The 23,346-nt window shown below is 45.6% G+C and overlaps 1 protein-coding gene across 1 annotated transcript; it reads right to left on the bottom strand.

Moving 5' to 3' along the window:
• Positions 1–83: 83 nt before the first annotated feature.
• On the bottom strand, positions 84–23,306 carry WDR3 (WD repeat domain 3). The gene is made up of 26 exons (XM_049824474.1): positions 23,029–23,306; positions 21,122–21,331; positions 20,538–20,656; positions 18,717–18,795; positions 18,275–18,370; positions 17,699–17,809; positions 16,562–16,663; positions 16,344–16,441; positions 15,356–15,451; positions 14,798–15,028; positions 13,893–13,986; positions 13,432–13,533; positions 10,990–11,075; positions 10,405–10,540; positions 9,634–9,690; positions 8,834–8,934; positions 8,573–8,684; positions 8,323–8,457; positions 7,284–7,334; positions 6,554–6,619; positions 5,592–5,684; positions 4,979–5,026; positions 2,961–3,004; positions 2,348–2,476; positions 1,486–1,579; positions 84–861 (listed from the first exon to the last, which is right to left on the bottom strand). Exons 1-26 carry the CDS (start codon positions 23,197–23,199, stop codon positions 706–708), a joined length of 2,817 nt encoding a protein of 938 aa, XP_049680431.1. The 5' UTR covers positions 23,200–23,306; the 3' UTR covers positions 84–705.
• Between the last annotated feature and the right edge of the window lie 40 nt (positions 23,307–23,346).

Consider the following 23,346-nt stretch of genomic DNA (forward strand, 5'->3'; position numbering starts at 1 on the left):
TCCTGGATGGCAGCCCTTTCATTTGCTCCCACAGATTTTATTCTCTGGAAAAAAATCCTTTGAGAACTCACACACAGGGCGAGGCAGCTGAGGCTTTACTAGAGAAACATCAGGACAAAACTCCAGGAACAAAGTTGCGTCCTAAAGCATATATAAATATGGCTTAAATAGAGTGCAGCCATGTTCTTCCCTGTCCCAGTAAAAAGCGAGTGGCTGTAGACCAAGTTCTCACACTTTGGCAGAAGTCACATAGCTTTGCCCAGAGGCTCTAAGTACTGCCACAAACCACCAGCAGGTGTCAAAACAGGGTAAAATCTTGCCCACTGCCTTCCCTGGATAGGGCATGGTCTCACCAGCAGTCCATGTGCTGGATTCACTCCATTGAATCAACACTGCCAGAATGAGCTGATCGCTTCCGCAGGAGAAATCGACTCCATTTCTAATGGGCATTCCACTGGAGGAAAAGGATGCGCCTTTGACAGTCGCCTCAGAAATAGTTCAAATGTGTACATTTGCAGCAGACCACAGAGTTCATCAACCATTCTGAGTTGGGGTTATATGCTGGGTTATACCACATGGGGAGGGGACAGACCTTGTCCCAGTCACTGGACATCATCACAGATGTTCAGCCCCAAGAACACTTCCACAGCCAGCACTGACGTTAAATGACCCCATGCAGGTGCTCTGGGTCTTGGGCAGCAAATGCTAGAGCACTGCAAGAACCATCTTCTCTTTCTTCTTCCTCTTTCTCTTCTTCTCCTCAAAACGGTCAGTAGCATCAGCAAAAAATGTCACCTCATCCTTGGCCTCAATCTCCCTCTTCAGGTACTGGAGCCCTGCCATGTTGAATCCCAGCACATCCTGTAGAGACAGACCAGTACCACACCGTTGGACACGTCTCAGCTTGTTACGGGGCAGAGGGTCCTGCACTGGCCACCCTCTACTAAGAAATTATGAAAGCAAGACAATCCACAGATTTAAATAAAGCAACATTATTTAAATGTTGACTTCATCCAAGTAGGAGAACAGTCAGTCCTGCACTCTGTTCCCCACAGTTCTTTCTTAAGAGCAGCTATAATCCACTGTATTTTCTGAAAGCCAAGTTGCTGGCAGGCACCTTAAGTTGCCTCTGGGAAGATGCACAGTCTGCATTATTTGAGAGACTGGTAGCCCACAGAAAAGCCCAAGAGAAATAGTTTCTTTACCTCCTACATATTTAGAAACTAGCAACCCAAAGCCCAAACACATACATCAAAGAAAGCCAAGAGTAAATGAGGGAGGGAGCACGAGCACAGGCTCATCACTGAGTAGTCTCACATCAGGAAGAGCATTAGGAAAAGGCAGACTGCTTGCACAGGAGGAAGGTGAAATGGGCTCAGTCCCCCAACTAACGTTCCTACTGGACACCACAGACAACACACATTCCCAGACATTGGCCCATCCTGTTATTCCAGATCCTGGAAAAGAGGAGGGTGCAACACTCACCCGGGCCTCACTGACTCTGGAGATGGTGGTTTTCTTCAGATTTTCTATCACTGTCACCAGCATGTGGTTGCTTGTGATCTGCCCAAAATGTATCCTGGGAACAAAGCAGACAGCAATATATTGCAGTACTGTTCTTAGAAACATCAGCAAGCCCCTCTCCTGAGCATCTGAATGTTCTGGACATAGGATTTTTCTTAAATTAGGCCTCCCCAGACCAGCCTTCTATAACAGGCATGGGCAAATTTATCTGGAAAAGCTATTTTCTGAAGCTTCTCTTCAACATACAGCAGTTCAAGGGGAAGGGCTCTCTGAGGGCACGGGCACTACAATAACTCTGTGCCAGTTAACAGTGCCGCTTCAGCCTTGATGCAGGATCTTTCACACCAATGAGACTTGGGGGACCAGGACCAGCAACCCCATCTGGGCACATCAACACTCTGCATCCGATCAATCCATTCCCACACACCATTCACTGTGGGCTGCAGTGATTCCTTATCTCCTGCAGAGAGCATGTCTTTATTCCCAAGGATGCTTCCCAAGAGCTTCAGACCCAGAGACATATGAAAAAGCCCAAATTTTCACCATGTTCTTATGCTACACGTGTTCACAGCAAGCAATGTCATCTTTGTGGCTCCATGAAACAAGGTATATTCCCAAAGCACTGTCTCACAGCACAGGAGCAAGGGGTACCTCTCTGTCAACGTAACTGGCACAAAGTGAGTGCATGACACGCACCAGCACGAGGGTCTTGGAGGAATCGGCCGGTCCGCTACTGACCAGACCCCCGTTAGGGCTTCCTCGGGTCCAGGTTCTGGACAGCAATAGCAACCAAACCAAGACTAGCAGATCTGGAAAGACTCACTTGAGCAGGAAGAGGAGAGCTCGGCACAAGAGTTCAACTTCTGAACCCAGGTGAATATATTCATTGAAGAGTCTGAGCAGGTCAGGGACGTAAGAGAAGGGCAGCACCAGGAGAGACTCTTCTAGCTCACTTAGGAGAAAGCAAAGGGACAGAAATATTAGCCTCAGCCACTGCACTGCTACAGATGAGCAGGGAACACTTCCGTATAGGTGGGTTCTGGTACAAAAGCTGTGCTAAGCATTCATCACTGCTTGTCTGTGGCTGTGCACGAAGCACAGCGCATCTGCACAGACTACAGTCCAGGCCAGCAGACATCTTCTGGCACAGGGAGCAGGCACACAGTCTTCCCTCCTCAGCATCCCCAAGCTGTTCTTCACATACATGTACATCTCCAAGCAGTCAACTCACATACACAAGCTTCATCCAGCACTCCCCATGGAAGGAACAATTTCCATTCCTCAGTTCCATGCATGCTCCAAAAGAGGCTGCCAGGAACAGTAACTCCAGACTCTCTAGCACTACCCCTACCCAGCATGAGACCCCAGACAGTCCTGGGCCCAGAAATCAATACTCAGTCACAAACCTTCGCAGCAATAAGGCTCTTGGGACTCACCTCGACTTGACCTTCTTGAAAACTTCTAGCACGTACGCAGAAGGCTGTAAGAGAGGAAAGACACCAGCTCTGCATATCAAGAAACATTCTAGGACAAACATGTACCTTAAGGTCCATCTCACCCAGCTGAAAACACGCAGTCACGTCTTGTGAGATGGACAGATCAAGCTAAATATAACAGAGGAAACCCCTTCAGCTTCAAGCAGCTGCCAGTCTGAGAAACCGTCCCTCCCAAAACATAAACCCAGCCTTCTCAGGTTAATCCAAACTGGTGAACAATATTGTGAAAAATCTAATTTATATTCAACCAGCTAAATTGTCTCATGTTCAGTTCAATGAATCTTGTACAATCTGGATAAAAATCTCAGTGAAACAGACAAATTATACATATAAAACCTTATACAAACTCATTTACCAAAGACTTAATTCCTGCTACTCCTGTTTATGTGCTGAAAGTGTTTGGCAGATACACAGCAGAGCTGGGAATTGCCAAAAAAAGTGTCTAACTACTAAGTTAGGATTTCATTCACACCTGTTACAATTTAATATACTTATAATCATGGAGGAAGGGACAGAAGGGCTCTTGTAAGGCGATTACAGGTGGTTAGAAGAATACAAAAGGCTGTTTCATCTACCATTGACATACTCTTCAGAAAAGGAGAGAAAGGAAAAACAAGGATCTTCCTAAGAGTAATTAAAAATGCAACTTAGGAGTATACATTGGAATAAACTAGGACAACCAAAACTAATCAGAGTAGTAGATTTTTATTTATCAATGAAATCTATGCATCCCTGTGTGTATTCTGTATACTAAGAAATTCTCAGAGTTCAGTGAAAACTGTTGCATACTAGTATGACATGAGTGTGTAAAGGCACCAGCTCTAGCCTGCGATACCTGGACATTTAACTACCATACAGAATTTTCTCAATGTAAATTCTTTAGCAATAGAAATGGAATCAGTAACTGGTGTACCAATGCCATAGAAATAAACCTGGGCAGCTACACCACAGCTCTGCCTCGCTCAGAGCTGCCCTGTTGTGGTTACAGCTGCAGACAGTGATTTAGGGTCAGGAAGCCTTCATGAGCTTCCAGCTCCTGCTTCTTGAGTCAAGGCAACACAGTAGGTACGTTGGGACAAGTGTTCCACAAGCAGGAGTCTCTCCCAAGAAAGCGGATAAGCGACTGACAGGGCATGAAGAATTTTCGTTCATGGTCTGACATATCGAATGCTTATCATGGTCAGTTCACCACATATTAGGACATGTCATAACTTGTGGCTATGTTTTACCCAGTAGCACTTAGACTAGCACATCCTTCCAAGATTTTGGAAACAGGTTCAAATTCCCTTCTCTGTACAGTGAGAGTCAATCAAACATCACCCGCCTCCAAAGAAATTGCGAGCTACTAAGCCATAAGATTTCATTCACCCCTGTTCAATCTATTCGACTTGCAATTAAACATGCCTATATTCACGGAGGAAGGCAGAGAATGGCTCTGGCTAAGTGCTTACTGATGTCACACGGTGGGGGACACGGTGACATGGATTCTCAATTACGCATTCCAGTGGATGCTCAGGTATTTTGTCTAAGATGGCACACCTCCTCTGGAATATGCTCTAGGATGGCAACTGCACCCTCCTGGCAGCAGGAGAGTGTGCCCTTAGGCACAGGCAAGGTTTGAACTAGCTTTCCCATATCTTGGAGAACACTGTAAACCATTGGCTTATGATAAGGTACATAAGGTCATGGCTACTCTCAGCGTTATGTTTAACCCTGTTGGGGTGAAACTTTTGTAACACACATGCAAGATATAAAAAAAACACAAAAAAATCCCAAACACAAAAACCCCAAACTGTGTTCACTTTGCACAAGCAGAATTGCTTGAGTTTTCATTTCAAGTTGAACCAATCAGTCCTCCCTTCCCCACAGCAACCAGTGTTTTGGCTCAGCCAGCAAATCAACCAGCCCCACTCCAGTTGAGAACAGCCCAAAGCCTGTGGCCTGGGCATTCCACTTACCGTAATATTTCCATAGGCACGGAGAATGGGATTCACAGGAAAGGGAATCTGGAGAGACAGAATGGGTTACAATGAGGCAGGTGTGCTGTGTACAAATGCATATTCACAGAGAAAACTTCAGCCCACAGCAGAAGAGAGCTTTTATCAAGTGCCTTCCTGCAATTCCCACACCTCTACCCTCCCCAGAATGTCGCTGAAAGCCTCATTTGCAGCCAACTAGACAATCTCATTCTCAAATGTATATGACTCACTCAAACATGTATTAATTTTCTTCCACTTCTTAATTGTCACTTTCCTCACTTGCATCACAGCCCCTTATTTAGCAGGGAGTGTGGACATGAAGGCAAAAAATAGGCTTTGGGATGAATTTGCAGCAGCATGCTCTCCCAGGGATAAAACTTAGATGCTACTGTGACTTTAAACATAAAGATCATTGGAAAGAACACACCACCAACCATGCCCAAGGGCACAGTGCCATTTTGCTCTCCCAAGATTTCAGCAAATCTCTGCTATTCCCAACTGTCCAGATTTTATCTGCATGCTGAGCCTTTACACCTGAGCTGGAAGAATACACCCAATACACCCTGGGACTGTACATTCCTCAGTCTTTTACCTCTTTTCCTGCAGCTTTGCATATGGCCTTGTGTTCCTTTAGTTTTGCCGTCTCTTCTCTGTACAGCTCGATAGCTTCCATGATCCGTTCAGCCTGTGCGGCACAAGAACGGCACATCAGTGACACCAGACAAGCCAAAGCAATGCTCAAGTCCAACTGGACAAATGGAGGTGGAAGCGGAGGGGCTGCTTCCACAGGACATCACAGGACATTTTGCTCAGAAAGATACCCTCCACTCCAGACTGCACCACTACCCTGAGCACATCAGTCATGTCCTGAAGATGTCAAACACCTTCCACATTGCCCCCACTGCCCCGGGTGCTCTCTGCTGCAGCTTCAGTTGTTGCCTTGACACTGAACTCTACCCCCCACAAGCAGTTCCCCTTTGAGGCACAAGCCAGTGTCAGGCCATTTTAACTATTTAGATTCAGGATCTCCTCTGTATTTACAGGAGCACCAGACTGTTCAAATCTGCAGCCATGAAATTACCCACCCCAACACCTTCCGGGTGTACCTCTGGGTGTACCTCGGGCACTGCAATACATTTCCACCTCCCACAGATGCCCACTGGACCAGGCAGGCCTTCGAGGAGAGGCCCGATGCCTAGACAACGTCCCAGCTGCCTTGTGCTCCTTTGTGCTGCAAACCCCAAAAGGGCAAGAGCAGCCCCTTCTGTCCCATGCGTGACTGGCAGAGAAAGCTGCAGCTACAGGAACATCACACCTCATTCCCTGGAGAGATCTCTGGAGAAGATAATTCCTGGCCCACGACTCTCCAGAGTCACACCCCTCCCTGTTGCCCACAGAGCAGGACAGACTGCTCTTTGTAGGCAGAGGCAATCTGCCCTTATTTGACAGCACAGGTTACTCCTCTTCAAACTACTGCTCCCACTCTGTGACAGCCTCCCTCCTTGAGAGATTGATAAGGCACAAAGCAATGCTGGCAGACCCACACAATCTTACCGCTTTGATGGTTTCAATAGTCTTCTTTCCTGCCAGCCCAGTCTCTCCTTGTGTCTCTCCAGCCACCTACAAAATACAGGGTTTGCAGGTCCCTCCTCCCGCAGCTGATAAGACATAGGCACCCCCTGCATCATACCACAGTCCATACTAAGAAAAACATCAGCCCCATTCCCTAAACTGGTCATTTATCTGCAGAAATACAAGCTTTCCCAAGTGCACAATTCTTCCTCAGGAACAGAGGCACTGTGCTAACACCGAGCTCCCAGAGGCAGGTAAACGCAGCTCTTGTTCTGCCAACAGAGGTCGAGTGATCCCACCAGTGTCAAAACAATCAGCAACACAACCCAAGCAACTGAGCAAGAGGGATCAGGCTTCCCCACCCAGCCTGCACTGCATGGACCGGGAAGCAGCTGTCAGAAGGCAGCCCAGCCGTGATACAGAGCTGGAAACAGGGAGATAGGAAGGGCAAGAGCACAGCAAGGTTTCAATGTTCACAGCTACTGTGTAGCAGTTTGGCCAGCTCCACACACTCTCCTGAAGTTGTCTGTAGGAAGTACCAGAGTCAGCTGCATCATGGGGCAACCACAGCTTCAGCAGCACTTCCCCTCTGCACCTCCTCAAAGCAAGAAAATTATCAGTCCTCCCTGACACCTCTTCTATGCCTCTTAGCGATGTCATTATTCCAGACTTTGACAGTCAGACTGACACACACTCAGATGGTGCAACTCACCACAGGCTGCTCTTCCTTCGCCACACTCTCTTCATACTCAGCTTCTCTTTGCTACAGTGGATGAGAACACAACGTATTAACACTGGTGAGCAGGCAGCAAGCAAGGGTGCAAGTCCCTTCCAGACTGTTTCAGCAAGGGAACCTGCAGCTTCACGCAGCCCATTGCAAAACCAGGACGAATCAGCAGACATCAACAATGCCAGTGCAAAATGCCCACTTGGCCCTGGTCCCAACCCCATGGAGAACTCTGGAGTCTCCCAGATGGAAAGAAATCAAGGTCTCTGCTCTGGATGCAGCAACAGCCCTTTGACAGCCCACCAAGCTGAGACACAGACAACAGCAATTCAGCACCAGACCTTCCACTTGGCACACAGCACAGAAGAAAAAAGCCTAGAAAAGTCCCAGGGTTGTCCTAGCATCAAAATGCTGCCTATGGGTCACCTCAGCTCTCTGCAAACACACTGGGACAAAAAAAAAAAAAAAAAAAACCAACAAAAAAACAAACCCAAACAAACAAAAAAACCCCCACCAAACACACCAACCCAAAACATTTATTACAGGTTTCTCATCCACTTCTGCATATATTTCTACATCCTTCCCTCACTGCGGTCTGAGAACTGCTTTAAGAAGGGGAGACAGAGCCAGACTCCTCCGAGGGATACAGTGAAAAGACAAGAGTTACAAATTGTTCCAAGCGAATTTCCAATTGGGTATGTGAAACAAAATGCATCTGCCATCCCCAGCTGTAGTTCAGCACTGAACAGGTGCTTCCAGACAGCCTGGAAAAATCTCCTTCCTTGGAGATGTTCATGTATCAAGTCAAGTCTCTGAGCAGTTCGATACAGCTTTAAGGTTATCCTGCAGTAGTAAGCAAGGGGTTGGACTACAGTTTCCTTCCTACTGAAGTCCTATGAGTTTACGAATTCTCACAATACATGCTCAAATGGAGTAGAACACATGCTTAAATGGAGTAGAATCTGCCTGCTGGGGAGAAAACAGGTCTGGAAGTTGTCTTTGGCAGGAAGGATGCAACTCTTACCATCTCCCTCTCCTCTTCCAAAACAAGCGGCTCCCTCGTCCTTTCCCAGAGGCGCAGGGACTTGTCATGGGATGCCGACACCACGTAGTCTCCATTGGGACTGAGTGCCAAACACCACACCTCCTGGTGATGCCCCTGTGTGGTAGACAGAAGAAGTAAGACACAAACACCACCCAGCTCCCAGCCCCTGAGGGATGTGCTGCTCGTGCAGGGATAACGCTTCCTTTCAACAGTCTCCAAAACTTCCTACCTCCAGTGTCTGGATGTGTTCAAATTTATCTGCATCCCACTGCTTAATCTTGCTGTCCTTCCCAGCCGTGAAGAACAGGTGGGATTTCGCCACAAACTGCAGATACATCACACTGGAAGGGAAAAAGGTTCAAATTCACCTACTTGGGGAATACTGCAGACCTCTCCCCACTCCATGCTGGACAAAACGATTATTGCTGGATCACAACCCCTTAGAGAAAAGATAGCCCACAGCCCAGAGATGCTGTAGGATTTGACTGACCTGTCATCATGGGCAAAGAGAGAGCGGTGACAGTCCCCAAAATCTAAGCCCCAAATCTTCACATTCCTGTCAGCAGAGCCGGTTGCAATTAGAGTCCCATCCTACAGAGCAACAAAGAGAGAGGAGGGTGTGGGTAGCTGGCTGGCAGCCCCATGAGGAATTGCTGCTGAACCAGTGACTAAGCAGTGCTGAGTAGGTGGACACCTGGCTCCCAAAACATGCCCTCCTGATCCCTCCACCTCCTCTCACCAGGGTGGACCATGCTTGTGGTACTGGCACAGCCCACTGAGAGCATTCTGGCTCTTTTCTGAACCTCTGCAGGCATTTAAGACCTTAGCTATATCTTGACATTTTTGGCTTCCAATGAGCCTCGTTCCAAGGACACCCCAGAGCAAGATGCAGCCCAAGAATGACCAGGCATGAAGAAACTGCTCCACCTCAGCACCTACTCTCTGCTCCCACTGACAAAGAATTCAGGCTCCTCTCACTCAGTAACTTTAGCAGAGAGCAGGCTGTAGCTCTTCAGATGAGGGTAGGGAACCACCACAGCATTTTGATTTCCACTCACTCACAAAATGCCCTGGTCAGTTCTGTCATGACCGCTACTCCATGACCCCTCCCAGTGAGGACAGGACCGTGGGATAAGGAGGGGCTTGCTGTGTCCCATCAAGAAACTGCTAAGTTGGGAGCAAGGAGGTGACAAGAAAACATTATCCTAGAGGCTGTGCTGCCAGCAGAGATTCTCACAGTCATCCATATCACCACAGTCCTACCTAACACACAGCCCTAATGATACTTACGTAGGAGATGTCCATACACAGCACTGGCAGCTTGTGTCCATACAGAGAGAGAAAAAACTGAAGCAGAAGAAAGGTGTCTCAGTTAAATATGCTGGGTAGAGATGTGCAAAAATCTCGAGCTCCAGGCTAGTTCTGCTTTACCTCAGGAGCTCTGTCTCTCTAGTACTGCCCCACTTTCATTCTTGCCCTGAACACTGTTAGCAGCAGGGCCGTGATGGCAGGAGTGAGAGAAGGGTGGAAGTGCTCAAGCAAGCTGAGCTAAATCTGGTGCTAATCGCCACTGCCTATGGAGATCATCTCTGTTTCTCTTTGCCTGTCTGTCAGTGCTGGTCTGTCTTGTGTCATTCCCTAACAGTCACATGCTAATATACAACTTGTAAAACCACCACATGCTACTCACAAGGAAGATTCTCCTCCCCCAGGCTTTGCCTCTGCTATGCCCTATTTAATGTCATGTGTGACACATCCATCCCCACTCTTACAGTGCCTCACAGCTCTGGAGTACCACCATGCCTGCAGGGTTTAGAGTGAACCCTGCCACCTGCAGGTTCACAACACTTTCCAGATTAAAAATGGATTTTCTCCCCAGTGTGGCCCAGCCACAGTTCTGTCAGTTTGCTAGCAAACAGGCACCCGAAGTGGGATGCATGGTCTCTCTGATTCTTACTAGTGTCCCGCAATAAATAGACACTTTTCCTATGTATTCCTGATCTTTCAAGGCTACAGTTACATCACTCCCTGCACAGACTCACAGCCCATTTGGACATGCACCTTGAGTGTGTCAACGTAGAAAATCTTCACAGTGCAATCCAGTAAGGAGACAGCCAGCAGTTTCTGGTTGGGGCTGTACCGCACACAGAGAACATCTTCATCCAGCTGCAAAATGCGCACATGTTTCATGGAAAGCCTGACAACAAGAGGAGGAAAAAAAACAATTGTTAACCCTAAACAAACAAGTTGGGAAGAGGTATGAATACAACTCCCACATTGCACACTGGGAAAGCAAGTTAATTCTAACACGCAGCATCTCATTCCTCATTATGACTTGAACAAGACGGGACTGGAAATAAGCACGGCACTGCAGGCTGATAAACTTCACTGCCCAATTTACTGTTTAATGATCTGGAGGTCCATCCTGTGATTAGAAGCTCAACCTCACACAGAAGCAAGGGATCAGAATGTGGCAAGTGCCCTTCCACAGCTAAGCTCAGACCTTCACAAAACAGCACTGAGCTCACACTCTTCTCCACATACCTGTCATGGGCACTTCTTACAGTGCACAGCGAAGGCCAAAGCATCCATCAGTGACAATGGATACTGCAGCTGAACATAGTCTAGAAAGATTTATTTTCTCACCTTTTCTGAACACTGCTCTCATCCTTCACAAACTCAAACTCCCAGAACTTGACACATTTATCAGCACCTCCTGTCACAAAGCCACGCTGCAGGGGAAAACAAAAGAATTATTGTGAAACCAGCTTTGCTACAACCCAGACAAATTCTACAGCAAGGAGCTGTCAACACACAAGGTTTTTGAAACGTCCCACATTCCTACAGTATTAATGATTAAGTGGACACCACCAGGAGCACTTGCTCTGGTTGGAGCATACGTTACCCACTGGCTGAGCAACAACAACAATTTCAAAAGCTCTGGCAGGGAGTTGTAAAACAAAGACTCCAAATGTAAATCAAGACATGGACTGAAACTTTGGGACTGAGAGCAGTTTTCTCAGCTGTATAATGACATGCTTGGGTTTTGTGGGCAAGTTGACACTCTCACTGTTACTGGATCACAGACACCTTACCACCAACCCACAAGCATGGCTTTCTAAAGGAAGAACAGTTCAACATTATCCTTTTTACTTTAAGAACAAGGGTAAAATCTGGCCCATATGTTTTAATCTGTAGGGTGAATGAATCTCAGGCAGGTATATTACTTGCTATGGTTTTGATTCCACTAAAAACCACTCTGGTTTCTAGCGCAACATGACGATGTAAGAAAAGTAAGAAAGGCATACACAACAAACAGAAGAAAGTGGAAATTGATAGAAACCAGTACGAACCTGAACTGTGGTAATGGAGAAAAACTGATACAAGGAGTAAAAGACACAAACAGATTTCTACAGCCAGGGTGGTTAGGCTAAATAGAGTGGGTGTGTGCATATAAAATGGGAACATTAAAAAGAAAACGATCTTTTCAGTAGTACTGACCCATTTCTAGAGGGAAGTATGAGAACTATCAAACAGCAATGCTCAGTAAATATTTCTCATCTGCTGTGCTCAGGGAAAAGCTACATACCATAATCAGATTACAAGACAGTGATGAAAAACTGCTCCAAAAACTCACAAGGCTGTCAAAAAGCAGCTACCTATGTCAGACATTTATAAATCAATGGTTCAGATCCCTGGAATCCAAGACTTTTACAGAGCAGAATGAGGTACTCTCTAAACTGTCAATGTCCATTCTCAGCAACTTCAAAAAAACTGAGGGAGATCCAGGAAGAAACTAATGTAACACAGTAATTCAGACAAAGTAAACAGGCAAGCCTGACAACTGTGACCATGGTCAACAGAAGTAACAAGTAACTGCAGTTTCCATCAGAGAAAGTAAACTGAATATGGAGAAAAAACCTTATGGAACATTAATTTGACAGGGATTATCCTTTTCCAAGATTAAAGCTGTAGTTGATAATAGTAAGTGTTGCTCATGCAAGGCATGCCTCTTGGTCTTGTGTTACATTTTCATTACAAAACTAGGATAATATACTTCAACAGAGCACATACTCCATGGATTAAAGACCAGCTACTAAGAGGTTTCAAAGTTGAATTTTAAATGAGAAATACCTAATAACTTGACACTGTACTGCTTACAGCTTTTATGCATTACGAGAAAAAATAACCAAGTAACTACATCTATATAATGTCAGAGCTATTCAATCTATCTGAAAAAGAGCACCCAAACAGAACCAAAACATTAATTTATATGTTAGGAAGCAAGGATCTAAGCCCCACATATATGCCTCCTCCAAAGCAGTGCCCCAAAATGAGCTTTGAGGGACACAATGGATTATTACCTGAATACACATTCTCGCTGCAGAGCCATCATCAAAAGAGCTAATTAAGTCCTTGGATGGATTCAAAAGGCATTGGTGCATTTGGCATTGGTTTAATTCCTATCACACAGTGCACCCAGATTCTGGGGCCACCAGCAAAAAAAGACTACAGTAACTTAAAAAGTATCAAAAGAACAATTAAGACCCTAGAAAACGCATCCTGCAGGGACAGGAGAAGTTCAGCCTCATGACCATCAGACACATGGGGAGGGTGATTTGGTCAGTCAAGAAGAGTACAACACAAAAGAAAAAACATCACTATGTTAACGAGATCTTTAATCCAGCAACCAAGCAGCAAATTTAACAAGGAGAATAATCAGCCACTGCATCAGGTTACAAGGGGCTGAAGGTCTCCATAGCTGGAACACACCCACAAGGTAAGTACTGCTGCACACATGGACTCCACCAGGCAAGTCCAAGTGTTCCCAATCATGCAGAAGCCAGATGAGGTGGTGAGGATGGGCCACTCAGCACAAAGACTCATTGCCACACGACTAGAGAGATATTTCATCAAGATGCACAAGTATCCACAGCTAAAGTTCTTAGATGCTACCACCTGCATCCTCCACCTCCCAGGATGAGGGGTTCCCATGCTCCCATCAGTAGTGCAAGCACAGCACTACAGGAAAGAGCTACATGAAAAGACGTGCAACAGACGATGCTTAGAAGGGTGGCTGTGAGTTACCTGGTCTGGTGAAAGAGCAATGGACCACACCGCCCCGTCGTGAGCATTAAGTGTCTCCACCAGACTCCCAGAAGCCAGGTCATACAGCTGCAGCTTCCCTGTCTGGGGAGGAAGATACATCACAGAGGACAAATCAGCCCCTCCGCCTTCAAGACAGACAATAGCTCCTAGCAGGAGGGCACCCCTGGATCCCATCTCCCAAACAGCCAGCTTCATTAGATGCACAGACAGCCAAACTCCTGATCTCCATCAGGGACTTCCCAAAGCTCTCCCCAGCTGTCCAGCTCAAGCCACAAGAACTACATAATGAGTCTGGGAACCTGACTGTCAGAGCGGTTTTTACACCTAAGAGTGCTCCAGATCAGGAGGTGCAATTCATTTTCTGTAAGGCTGCCTTAATGACATTTTCATAACATAATTCCAGACCTGGGCAGACTGGAGTGCAGAAGGACAGTATTTACCTTGGTGCCAATGATGACCTGCCGGTCTCCTGGGACAAAGAGTGAGCAGAGTGCATATTCACAGTCCATTGTCCGGATGCACTGCAAGGTCGATCTGTGGACAAAGGCAAGAGCCCAAAACCCGTTACTGCACACAAAATCTGGCCCACTAAGTGAGACATGCTCCAGAGTGGCCTCTGCCCACAGCTGTCTTTTCAGCTGGGGCCAGAAGATACACCACCACCATCCTATGACCCAAATGCTATCCAGCATTACTGCTAAGAACATTTTCCATAAAAACATGCCATTACATAGTCCACCATCATGACTTACTGCTGTTATGAGCAAGGACAGAGCTCCTGTTCTCAAACAGCAATTCCTGTCATTCAGGGGAAGAGGGAGGAGTATAAGATAGCATGCTCAAAGGAAACAGAGCTTGAAATCAGCACCCCTCAGGGAACACTGGGACAACACTCCAGTTCAAAACAGTAGCCTACTCAGTCCAATACTAGATTCTTCAGATAAGCTGCCAAGAAACCCACATGTTCCCTAAAGAACACGCAGTAGCTAGTTTAGGGTAACAGTTAGTACCTCTTATTAAAAAGGAAAAAAAAACCAAACCCAACAAAATAGTTTATACTGGACTATGTATGACCTTTGCATTTAGAGGTTTGTCTTTCCATAACTGCCACTAAACTTAGCCTCAGTGCTGCTTTACAGCATCAAACTCAACGAGTTAATTATGCAGTTTTAGCTCTATAGTTTCTCAGTTTCCCTAATAAGGAAGGAAGTCAAATCGTTTTCTATTTACTTCCTTTACTTCATTTACTATTTTCTATTACTCCATCATCCCCTCTTCCTTATCACTGCCTCTCTGAACACAGCATCCCTGAGTTCTGGGAGACTGACACAACTGGACTGGGTACCTGTTCCAAATCTTTACAGACTCTGCAGCTGCTGAGAGAATGGCAATGTTGTCAGAGCTAAAAGCCAATGTCCTGACATCACTGCGGTGGCCTCCAATGGTTATCTTGGACACACGGAGAGCCTGTGGGACTTGTGCTGACAGGTTCAGGTTGTACGACTCAATTATGTTGTTCTGGAGCAGCAGTACGATCTTCAGCTCTCCTTTTGGAGAGAGAATCAAGTCAAATGACCTGTTTGATTAGACAAAATCAGAGCTGTACACAGGGGCAATAAGACAAAATGTAGGAGGGATCAAACATCAAGAACAACTGGGAAAGAGGAATACAGACAGAGTGCATGCCACAAACAAGTGCACCCTAAGCCACAGAAGTGTGCAAGAAAGGGACCACTTGTGGAAGAGGTGTGAACGGACTCATGGTAGGAGATCATGGTAAGCCTCTTCCCAGCTCCAAGCTGAAAACATGTCGAGAGGGAAACTTCTTCCACCTCTCCCTATACTGAGCTCCCAGGTAGCTGTATAACCACAGCTCAGTCTCTACAACAGGCTTTCCACTCACTTGATTTTAGAAGAAGCTCTGATGTTAGTGACCCGCTGAATCTCCTCCTGCAGGCTCAGCTCCACACTCCTTTCAGGCTCCTCTTCAGAGTTCTGTCTAGAAATGTCAGATAATAGAGGAGAGTCAAATAACCTAGCACAGCCAACAAACTAACACAGAGACGGAGAATTACATAAGGAAACCACTTAGCCTGCTGAAAACAACCACCCTCTTATCCAACAGCGCTAACTACATTTAAGAACAGGGTAAGACAGTGAAGTTCATGCTGGTATGCAGACTACTATAAAGAGACAAATTGTCTTAAAAAAAGGCAACCTCCTCTAGAGCCAAAGCACTTGAACAAGGCACATTAGAAAAATGGGATACAAAACAGACAACAGAAAGCTGTGTTTGAGAGGGAGATCAGCTTCTGCTCATCTCCTACCACTCACAAGAAGTCCTCTGCCATTGTCAAAATGCATCTCCAGATTTACATGCCCTGTGCTTCAGTCTCCCTAAGGGCTGTTAGTGCCAGGATACCCAGAGAGACACTTCGCACAAAGTAAACATTAAGATAGCTCTCACCTATATCTCTGCCTGCTGTAAAACAGGAGATGAGGTATCGGAGTCACTCTGACTTCTCAGATGAAGCTCTCGTTCCTGTACATCCTATCAAGGACTTTATTTGATGCACAGAAGCAGTGTAAATATGAATGTCAGGTAGAAACGAGCAGCTCTGAAAAACCCATTTTATGTCCATTCCTTTGCACACATTAGCTGTTTTTGCAGGGGGAAGACTCAGAAAGAAAGGTATTTCCCTAGTCACTGGGAGCAGCGCTGCTCAGACAAGCACCAAGAATGCACAGGAACAGTGACCCCAATAAAACAGCTAGCACAGACAGAATGACTAGTTGCTTGGAGTTCAACCACTGTGTCATGCTGCTGAAGGGCTTTTCTAACCATTCTCTAGACACAGACAGCATCCAAATACATCCAAAAGACTGCTTACTTGGCTTTTTTCTTTGCTTTCTTCATTTTCTTTTCCACTTTCTTTTGGACTTCCTCTTCAGAGAGGACAGAGAACACTTCCAGAACAGCATCTGTTCCCTAGAGACAGAGCAAACAAAGTCAGTGGCATGCAAAGCCCTGGCTGGCCCTTACAGAAATTACCCAAGGTCTCTAACAGCCTCCTCTACAGCTCAGTAGCAGAGCCTCCCCATTACTTACATGGCAGGCCAAAATCTTGCCCGTTTGGTCTGTGGCAAGAGTAACTATTCGGTCTCTCCCTTCCCGCATGATGGATCCAACTTTGCTGCACTTTACAAGGCGCTATACGGAAAGAACAACAACTTTGGTCTGAAAGGTCAAGTGATGATCTCAGGCAAACTCAGAAACATACTGGCAAGGGAAGTCAAGAGGAGAAGAGGGGGAAATGAACCTACAGGGTACTGGTAGGAGAGCTAGCAAGGATAACCTAGGGACAAAACAAGCATTTGTGTAAGCTACAGGCTTAGCTCTTTATGTTTTGTTGTATGTTAGCTGAAAATAATAATTGACAGTCTCAGTGGAAGAATAACTTAACTCTTTTGGCAAGCCATAGCCATTTAAGAGACAGAGCTGAATTTTTATGCTACAAAGGCAGCAGAGCTCAGTTCCTCTGTCAGAAGAGGCAGAGAAGGTGAGAACAGAGACTCTTAAACAGGTGGTTGAAGGGAGATAAATCCTCTGGAGAGGAAGTTGGAAAAGTATTTAACAAGGTCAGGTATCTACCGTAAGTACAAGCAGTCTGAAATCTGAGCAGGACCCCAGAAAGTTCCACCAGAAAGATTCAGTAAAGTCTTCACCAGCAGCACAAGTGGGAATAGCTTTCTGCAATCGAATCTCACACCCTATTTCGTTATGGTGCATCTCTGACCTCTCAGCTTCTGCTACTGACCTGAAAAGCTGAGCATCAGCACTGAATTCAGCAGCTGCCAACCAGCTAGTAACTATTTTATTCCCGTGTTGTTTGGTGAAAGAGCTCTGTTAACACTGTCAAACTTTAAACACTTGCTAGTCCTCCTCAAACAGAAGGCAAAGAAAAAGCTTTCAGTGGAGGATAACATGTGTACGTGTTTTGGCACACATACTTCTGCTGAAGTTTTGCAGGTAGATTAGGCAGCAACTGCTGCTGAGGAAGATGTTACAAAGCAAGACAAGAATTACCCCATTTTCCCTAACAGGCTAAATATGACGCTTGGGGTATAAACCCAATACAGAGAAGCAATGTGTGAGTGACTCAAACTCCTGCTGGCTCTGCAAGCAGCACCATGCAAATGGGGTTAGATACATGATCCCACAGACAGCACAGAAAACTGAGCTTACTTCCTCAGGATGCTCATCCAGCTCTAGGGTCTCATCATCTTCAGCGTCGTCTTCTGCTCGAGGTGAAGACCCTTTGCTTTTCTTGGATTCTGGTTCATCAGGGTCTTTTACCTGTTCACAGACCAAAACAAACCATAAGGAATACCTTAAACCACATGAGCTACGGTGTTCTGGTTTCTCTCTCACACTTCATTTCCCTGGAGGAACAAGTGGTTAGCATACACTGCAACAAAAGAGTGGCCTACAGCATGCCTGTAGGCATCAAACACTCCATGTCCTCCCCTGCTTATCATCCATCCACAAGACTGTCTTCTCTAGCCGTAGCCAGAAGGCAGAAATATATGACACACTCTAGAAATTTTGTTCTGGAAGTGGTCATAGCTTCACTTGAAAGCTCAAAACACAGAAAACAGCAAAGTCTATCCCAAGAGCAGCTTCTGGACACCTCAGACAGCAAAGACATTGTTTTGACTGTTTCCCAGAACATCAATCAGCTTTAACATGTTCCAGTCCCACCTTAGTCTAAAGACAAGCAGCTGGGCAAGACTGTCGGGGGTTACGGGGGGAATATCTTACCTCCTGGATGTACGCAATATCCCACACCCTCAGCTCACTGTCAGCGCTCCCAGTGATCAGCCGCTTCTCTTCGGATATCAAAGCCATCCCCCAAACCTGTCCAGAGGCACAATGTGAGGAATTGGCTTATGGCTCCTTTAACTATCGTAACAACAGCAGAGCATCTTTAATTGATTTATTTAAACGGCAACGAAGTAGAGACTGGATCTAGCTGGGACCTCCTCCAGGGACACATGTATTGGAATTGTCATCCACTGCATGTTGATGACAGCTCCTGGAAAGTTTGGAAGTTTCTCATTTGCTCATCCCTAAAGCCTAATGACAAGCAAAATGTATCACGGTGACAGTTTACAACTCCTGAAAGCAGGGAAAGCACAAAGTGAGCCATAGCATGTAATGCAAAGTCCCTCCACCTCAACAGCTCCCCACACATCCTCTTTACCTCAGTACGGTGTCCAACCAGAGTTTTGAAGCAGTGCTGGGTGTCCAGATCCCACCATTTCACCAATGTGTCTTTGCCACTGGAACAAAGAAAGACTCAAGATGTGAGGAAAGATTGCCAGAACTCACATGTTTAGAAAAGTGGTAGAAATACAAAAAATCCAAAATGTGCCAGAACACATCACAGAGCAGCTGCTTAGACACTGAATTTTGCAAGCTATGCAAGAATGAAGTATAGCAATACAAAGGCGCTGCAAAAAGGTATCTAGCAAGTCACTGAAAACTGCTTCCTCCTCTGGATTCAGCTGCAAGCCCCCGTGTCACACAGCTTCCTTTCTCACTTATTTAGGGTGAGAACAATACTCTTTACTTAGGGTGAGAACACTAAGAGCAAAGTACTGATCAATTCTGAAGCTGCCTCTAAAACCTTCCTCCCCATTTGCAATGTGTGCCATGCCTGTGCATTGACCAGGCTACAAGAAAAGCAGATTCCTTCATTTTGAACAGTGATTTGGAGCTGCTCCTCCTAATGGAGAATTACAGCTGTTTCAGTCCTTCAAAGACCCCACAGGATTAGATCTCCTTAAAAACACATTTCTGGTTATGTTATGCTACCCCAATACTACAAGAGCACCCAAGAAAAGCAATTTCAACATTTATACAGATTCTGTCAGTACAACCTACAACAATTAATACCTTCTTTATTTTTTGGTAACTTTGTTAGAGCCTATTTTCCTCAGTAAGTTTCAACTAAATCAAAATATAAAACTTGTTGCACTACTAAGCTCCCTCAGGACCAAAAAAGTCTGATTACAAGTGATATTTACTGTTAGTCCATCTCTTTCATTTCATATGATCCAAAGGTACTTGTAAACTGGTCATATGAAAATATCACAAGAAATTCTGTACACAAAAGACTGCAGTCAGCTGCTTTGGCAAAAAAACTAATCTAAAGTAAGGAAGTAAAACTTTGCATCTCCAGAAAAACAGGGTAACATCTCTACTCTGTTAATAAATAAAAATAAAAAAAAAGGAGAGGAATTCTTTATCTCAATTTAGCTACTGAGAGAATTAAGAAGTATTTCTAAAGTTGACCTGCAAAGACTTGAAATTGTATTAAGAAACAGGCATCATCTACCAAACAAACAAATTACTACTTTTTCCATTTGAAACAACAAAAAAAGCACAAGAAACTTGTTCTAATTTTACACTGAACTGGTTGCATGCACTTTTTTATTAAGCTATTGCATAGCATATTAATAAATAAAAAGTTATTGACTGATATTTGAGCAAGAGCATCTTCTGTCAACCGTTTATTATTAAAGGGATACAGTCAACTAGCAGCTCATGCTGAATAACTGAAAACCAACTCAAAAAAACATGTATCATCTTTTAATTAATTCCTATAATCACAGCTTATAGGAAGCAATTTTTCTGTCACATTGCTGTGTGAATTACACAGACAGAAGATAAGTCTGCTTAATTCTTCAAGATACACAGCAAAAATAGTTACATACGTAATGAACATATACTCACTATTCCTTGTTACAAAAATTTTACCAGCAAGTTAAACCCTTTTCTAAACACTACTTTTCAGGATAGCTATTTCAGTTCCGCTTACCACATTTGGATTCAGGCACCAAGAAAAATATGTGGATGTGAAAAAAATCATATTCTAGTATGATCATCTAAGATGCTGGTGGGTCTGAGATTTCATGAGTCAAGAAGGAAAATACAGATGGCTGTAGCACCTAGGATGTCTAAATTGCAAGTAAAACCATGGCTGCCCTCCTGATTGACCACTATGCTTCACCTGGCTCACCTGGTGACCAACAGGTTTTTCTCCTTCAAGAAAAGGACTTGAGTGACAGCATCCTTGTGTCCTTTCAGCCGGTACAGACCGCTCTCATTGATGACATCCCACACGATGACATCTGTATCCTGAAACAGACAGAGTGTCTCCATGGGACTGGCATTTGTCTCTGCAAAACGTCTACCTCCGCTATGAGACTGAAAAGATTATCTGAGAGCACGCCTTCTCACTCTGAATTTGAATGTCAGGGGTGATTAATGCAAGTGACATGCCTTCCCCAAAGGTACATTCAGACCAATAAATGCATCTCTGCCCCAGCTTGAGTTGCTTTTGCTATTCCTGACATCACAAGCTTCTTCATTTTAACAGTTCTATTAGCACCCCACTCCTGCCCTGCAGCCCCTGCTCGTCTCCCAGCCCTGGGCTCCCCAACTCCATCCCTGTCTTGCAGCCCTAACTCCTCTCACTGCTATTCTCTGCCTATAGGCAGAGGCCACACAGCTCACTTAAAATACCAAACATTTTAGTGCAGGTCAGCCTTCTCCATGGAGCATCTCTATGAAACAGCTGTCCTCCAGATGTGCAACCCTCACCTTTGAGCCAGATACCAGCCGGCCACCCAGATGGTCATACTGCAGGGCTGTAACTGCGGCCTTGTGTCCATTGAAAGTGATATTTGCTTCTCCACTTAGCAGACTGAAGACACGGATTGATCCATCTTCATACCCAACAGCCAAGTGCAACCCATCTGGGGAGGGGCAGAGGCAACTGACCTCCTGCTTGAGACCCTTAAGGATAAGAACCTGCAATTTTTAAGAGACAAAACGTGTATAATGATGATAAATGACATCTCAGAGTCAGATACTTGCACAGCAGCAAGAATATACTCTGCTCTTCTACTGAACTTCCAACTGAGTGCTTCTGCCACTTTAGAAGTTTATTTTTCAGCTCTCTGCAGAAAATACAGTGTCATTAGCCCCATTTTACAAGGCAGACAGCAGCTAGGAGAGAAGTAATTTCTCATAATCAGACAGGAAACTGGTGCGGAATGAGGCCTGGAACTCAGAAGCCCAAATTTCTGCCCCTGCATTTGAAGTGCCAGAGAGCAAGGAACATTGTTTGAGAGTAAAGTCTGAAAACTTCTTCCTGACTCATCCTCTCTTGCTTGGCCTTTCTCAGGTATAGGACAGAGCTGCTTTTCCACAGACCGCACAAGAACTTGAGAATGATAAAAACTATCTCAGAAACAACATGCCAGCAGTCAACACTGTAGGGGCTGTAAGGCAAACCCTGAATTCAGTTTGTAGCAGACAGCAGTACTTACAATGATTTCAGAATCTGACAGGAGTAAACTTGTGACAAAGTCCTTAAAGTTACAGCTCACAAACCCCCTAAGGGATACAACTTTCACATGGGAAACCCAGTTCCACAGGCAAAACACAAACTCCACGACATTCCCTGTTTCATCCCAGAACTTTCACACAGTGCTGCTGCTGCTCACCAGCTAAACAGAGAACAGCTTCCCAGTCACAGCCATCATTGCTCCCCGGCTGAGCTACCAAAGACAAATCTCAAAGGATCAACAGTGACATTCAGCCAGGCTGCACCCAGAGCTGCAGACTTGCACCACCAGCAAACCCAAAGGTGTGCTGAGACTACAGAGAAAGGGGGAAGCTGTGGAGGTGACATTTCCCTTAAAACGCGGCCCACTAACACCAGTACCTTTGCTTCAGGTGGTCCAAAAGAGCCCCACACTACACAAACACACACTCCCCCCTCTGTGATCCTCACCACCCCCCGCAGCCCCAGGAAGGACTACAGGGGAAAACCCCGCTCTTGATAGCACATTTCCATACATTCTGTATGGTATGTCCAAATATTTTGATGGTTTTAATATTTCGTACCAGCAGTGGAAACTGGTTTGCTGTTAGATGACTGTGTAAGTGAGATTTGATAAATAATTATTAGAGATCTTATACTAACACTATGACTGAAACAATAAACAAAAGTATAGCCAAGTAATTAACTAGTAGAGGTAGTTACTCATAAGTTTTGCAGCTCTTTGCTCTTATGACTAGGTGCTCCTGTAGGCTAGATGAGAACAACGTTGAAACTGACCACGTGATTGAACCGCATTAAGCTTCAAGATCAAAGAACAAGGAGAAGAATAAAGACTTCAAGGACAGCCAACAAGAACTTCAAACGGGTCGGTGGTCGCAAAAGCAGCCCTGCGACTCAAATGGATCCTGCGTTGCGCAGGATCGGATGCATGCAGTACTGTGATAATCACTCATAATCGTTTTTAAGTAGATGTATACCAATCTGATTAATATGCAATTAGTTATTCTATATAACCTGTTAGTGCTAAAGCTGTGGCGTGCACGCTAGGCGGAATTATCCCCCGTGCACCCAGCGCTGCAATAAAGAACGCCCGCTTTCTAAAACCCCAAAACGAGTCTCAGAGAGTTTCTTCCACCGGCTCACCGGGTATCGTTCTCACCTTCTCTCCTTTCCGCATATCCCACACGAAGACGTGTTCGCAGGCCGGCACGGCCACAAAGCGGCCCCGCTCGCCTCGCAGGGCCACGAAGGCCACGTTACCCCTGGCGCTACCCACCAGCCCGAAAAGCGCGGCCGGCCCGTACCGCAGGTACTGCCGGGTGAGGCCCATGGCGGATAAACCGGGCTATAGCGGCGGGAAAACGCTGAGGAAAACGCGTCCCGGCCGTTACAAACGGCCGCCGCGCGTGCCCCCTCACAGGCCGGAAGCGCGCCAGAGGAGGCGCGAGGGGAGGAAGTGAGGTAGAGAAGCCAGTGA

Source organism: Accipiter gentilis, chromosome 21 (genome assembly GCF_929443795.1).
Source record: "Accipiter gentilis chromosome 21, bAccGen1.1, whole genome shotgun sequence".
Classification (NCBI taxonomy): domain Eukaryota; kingdom Metazoa; phylum Chordata; class Aves; order Accipitriformes; family Accipitridae; genus Astur; species Astur gentilis.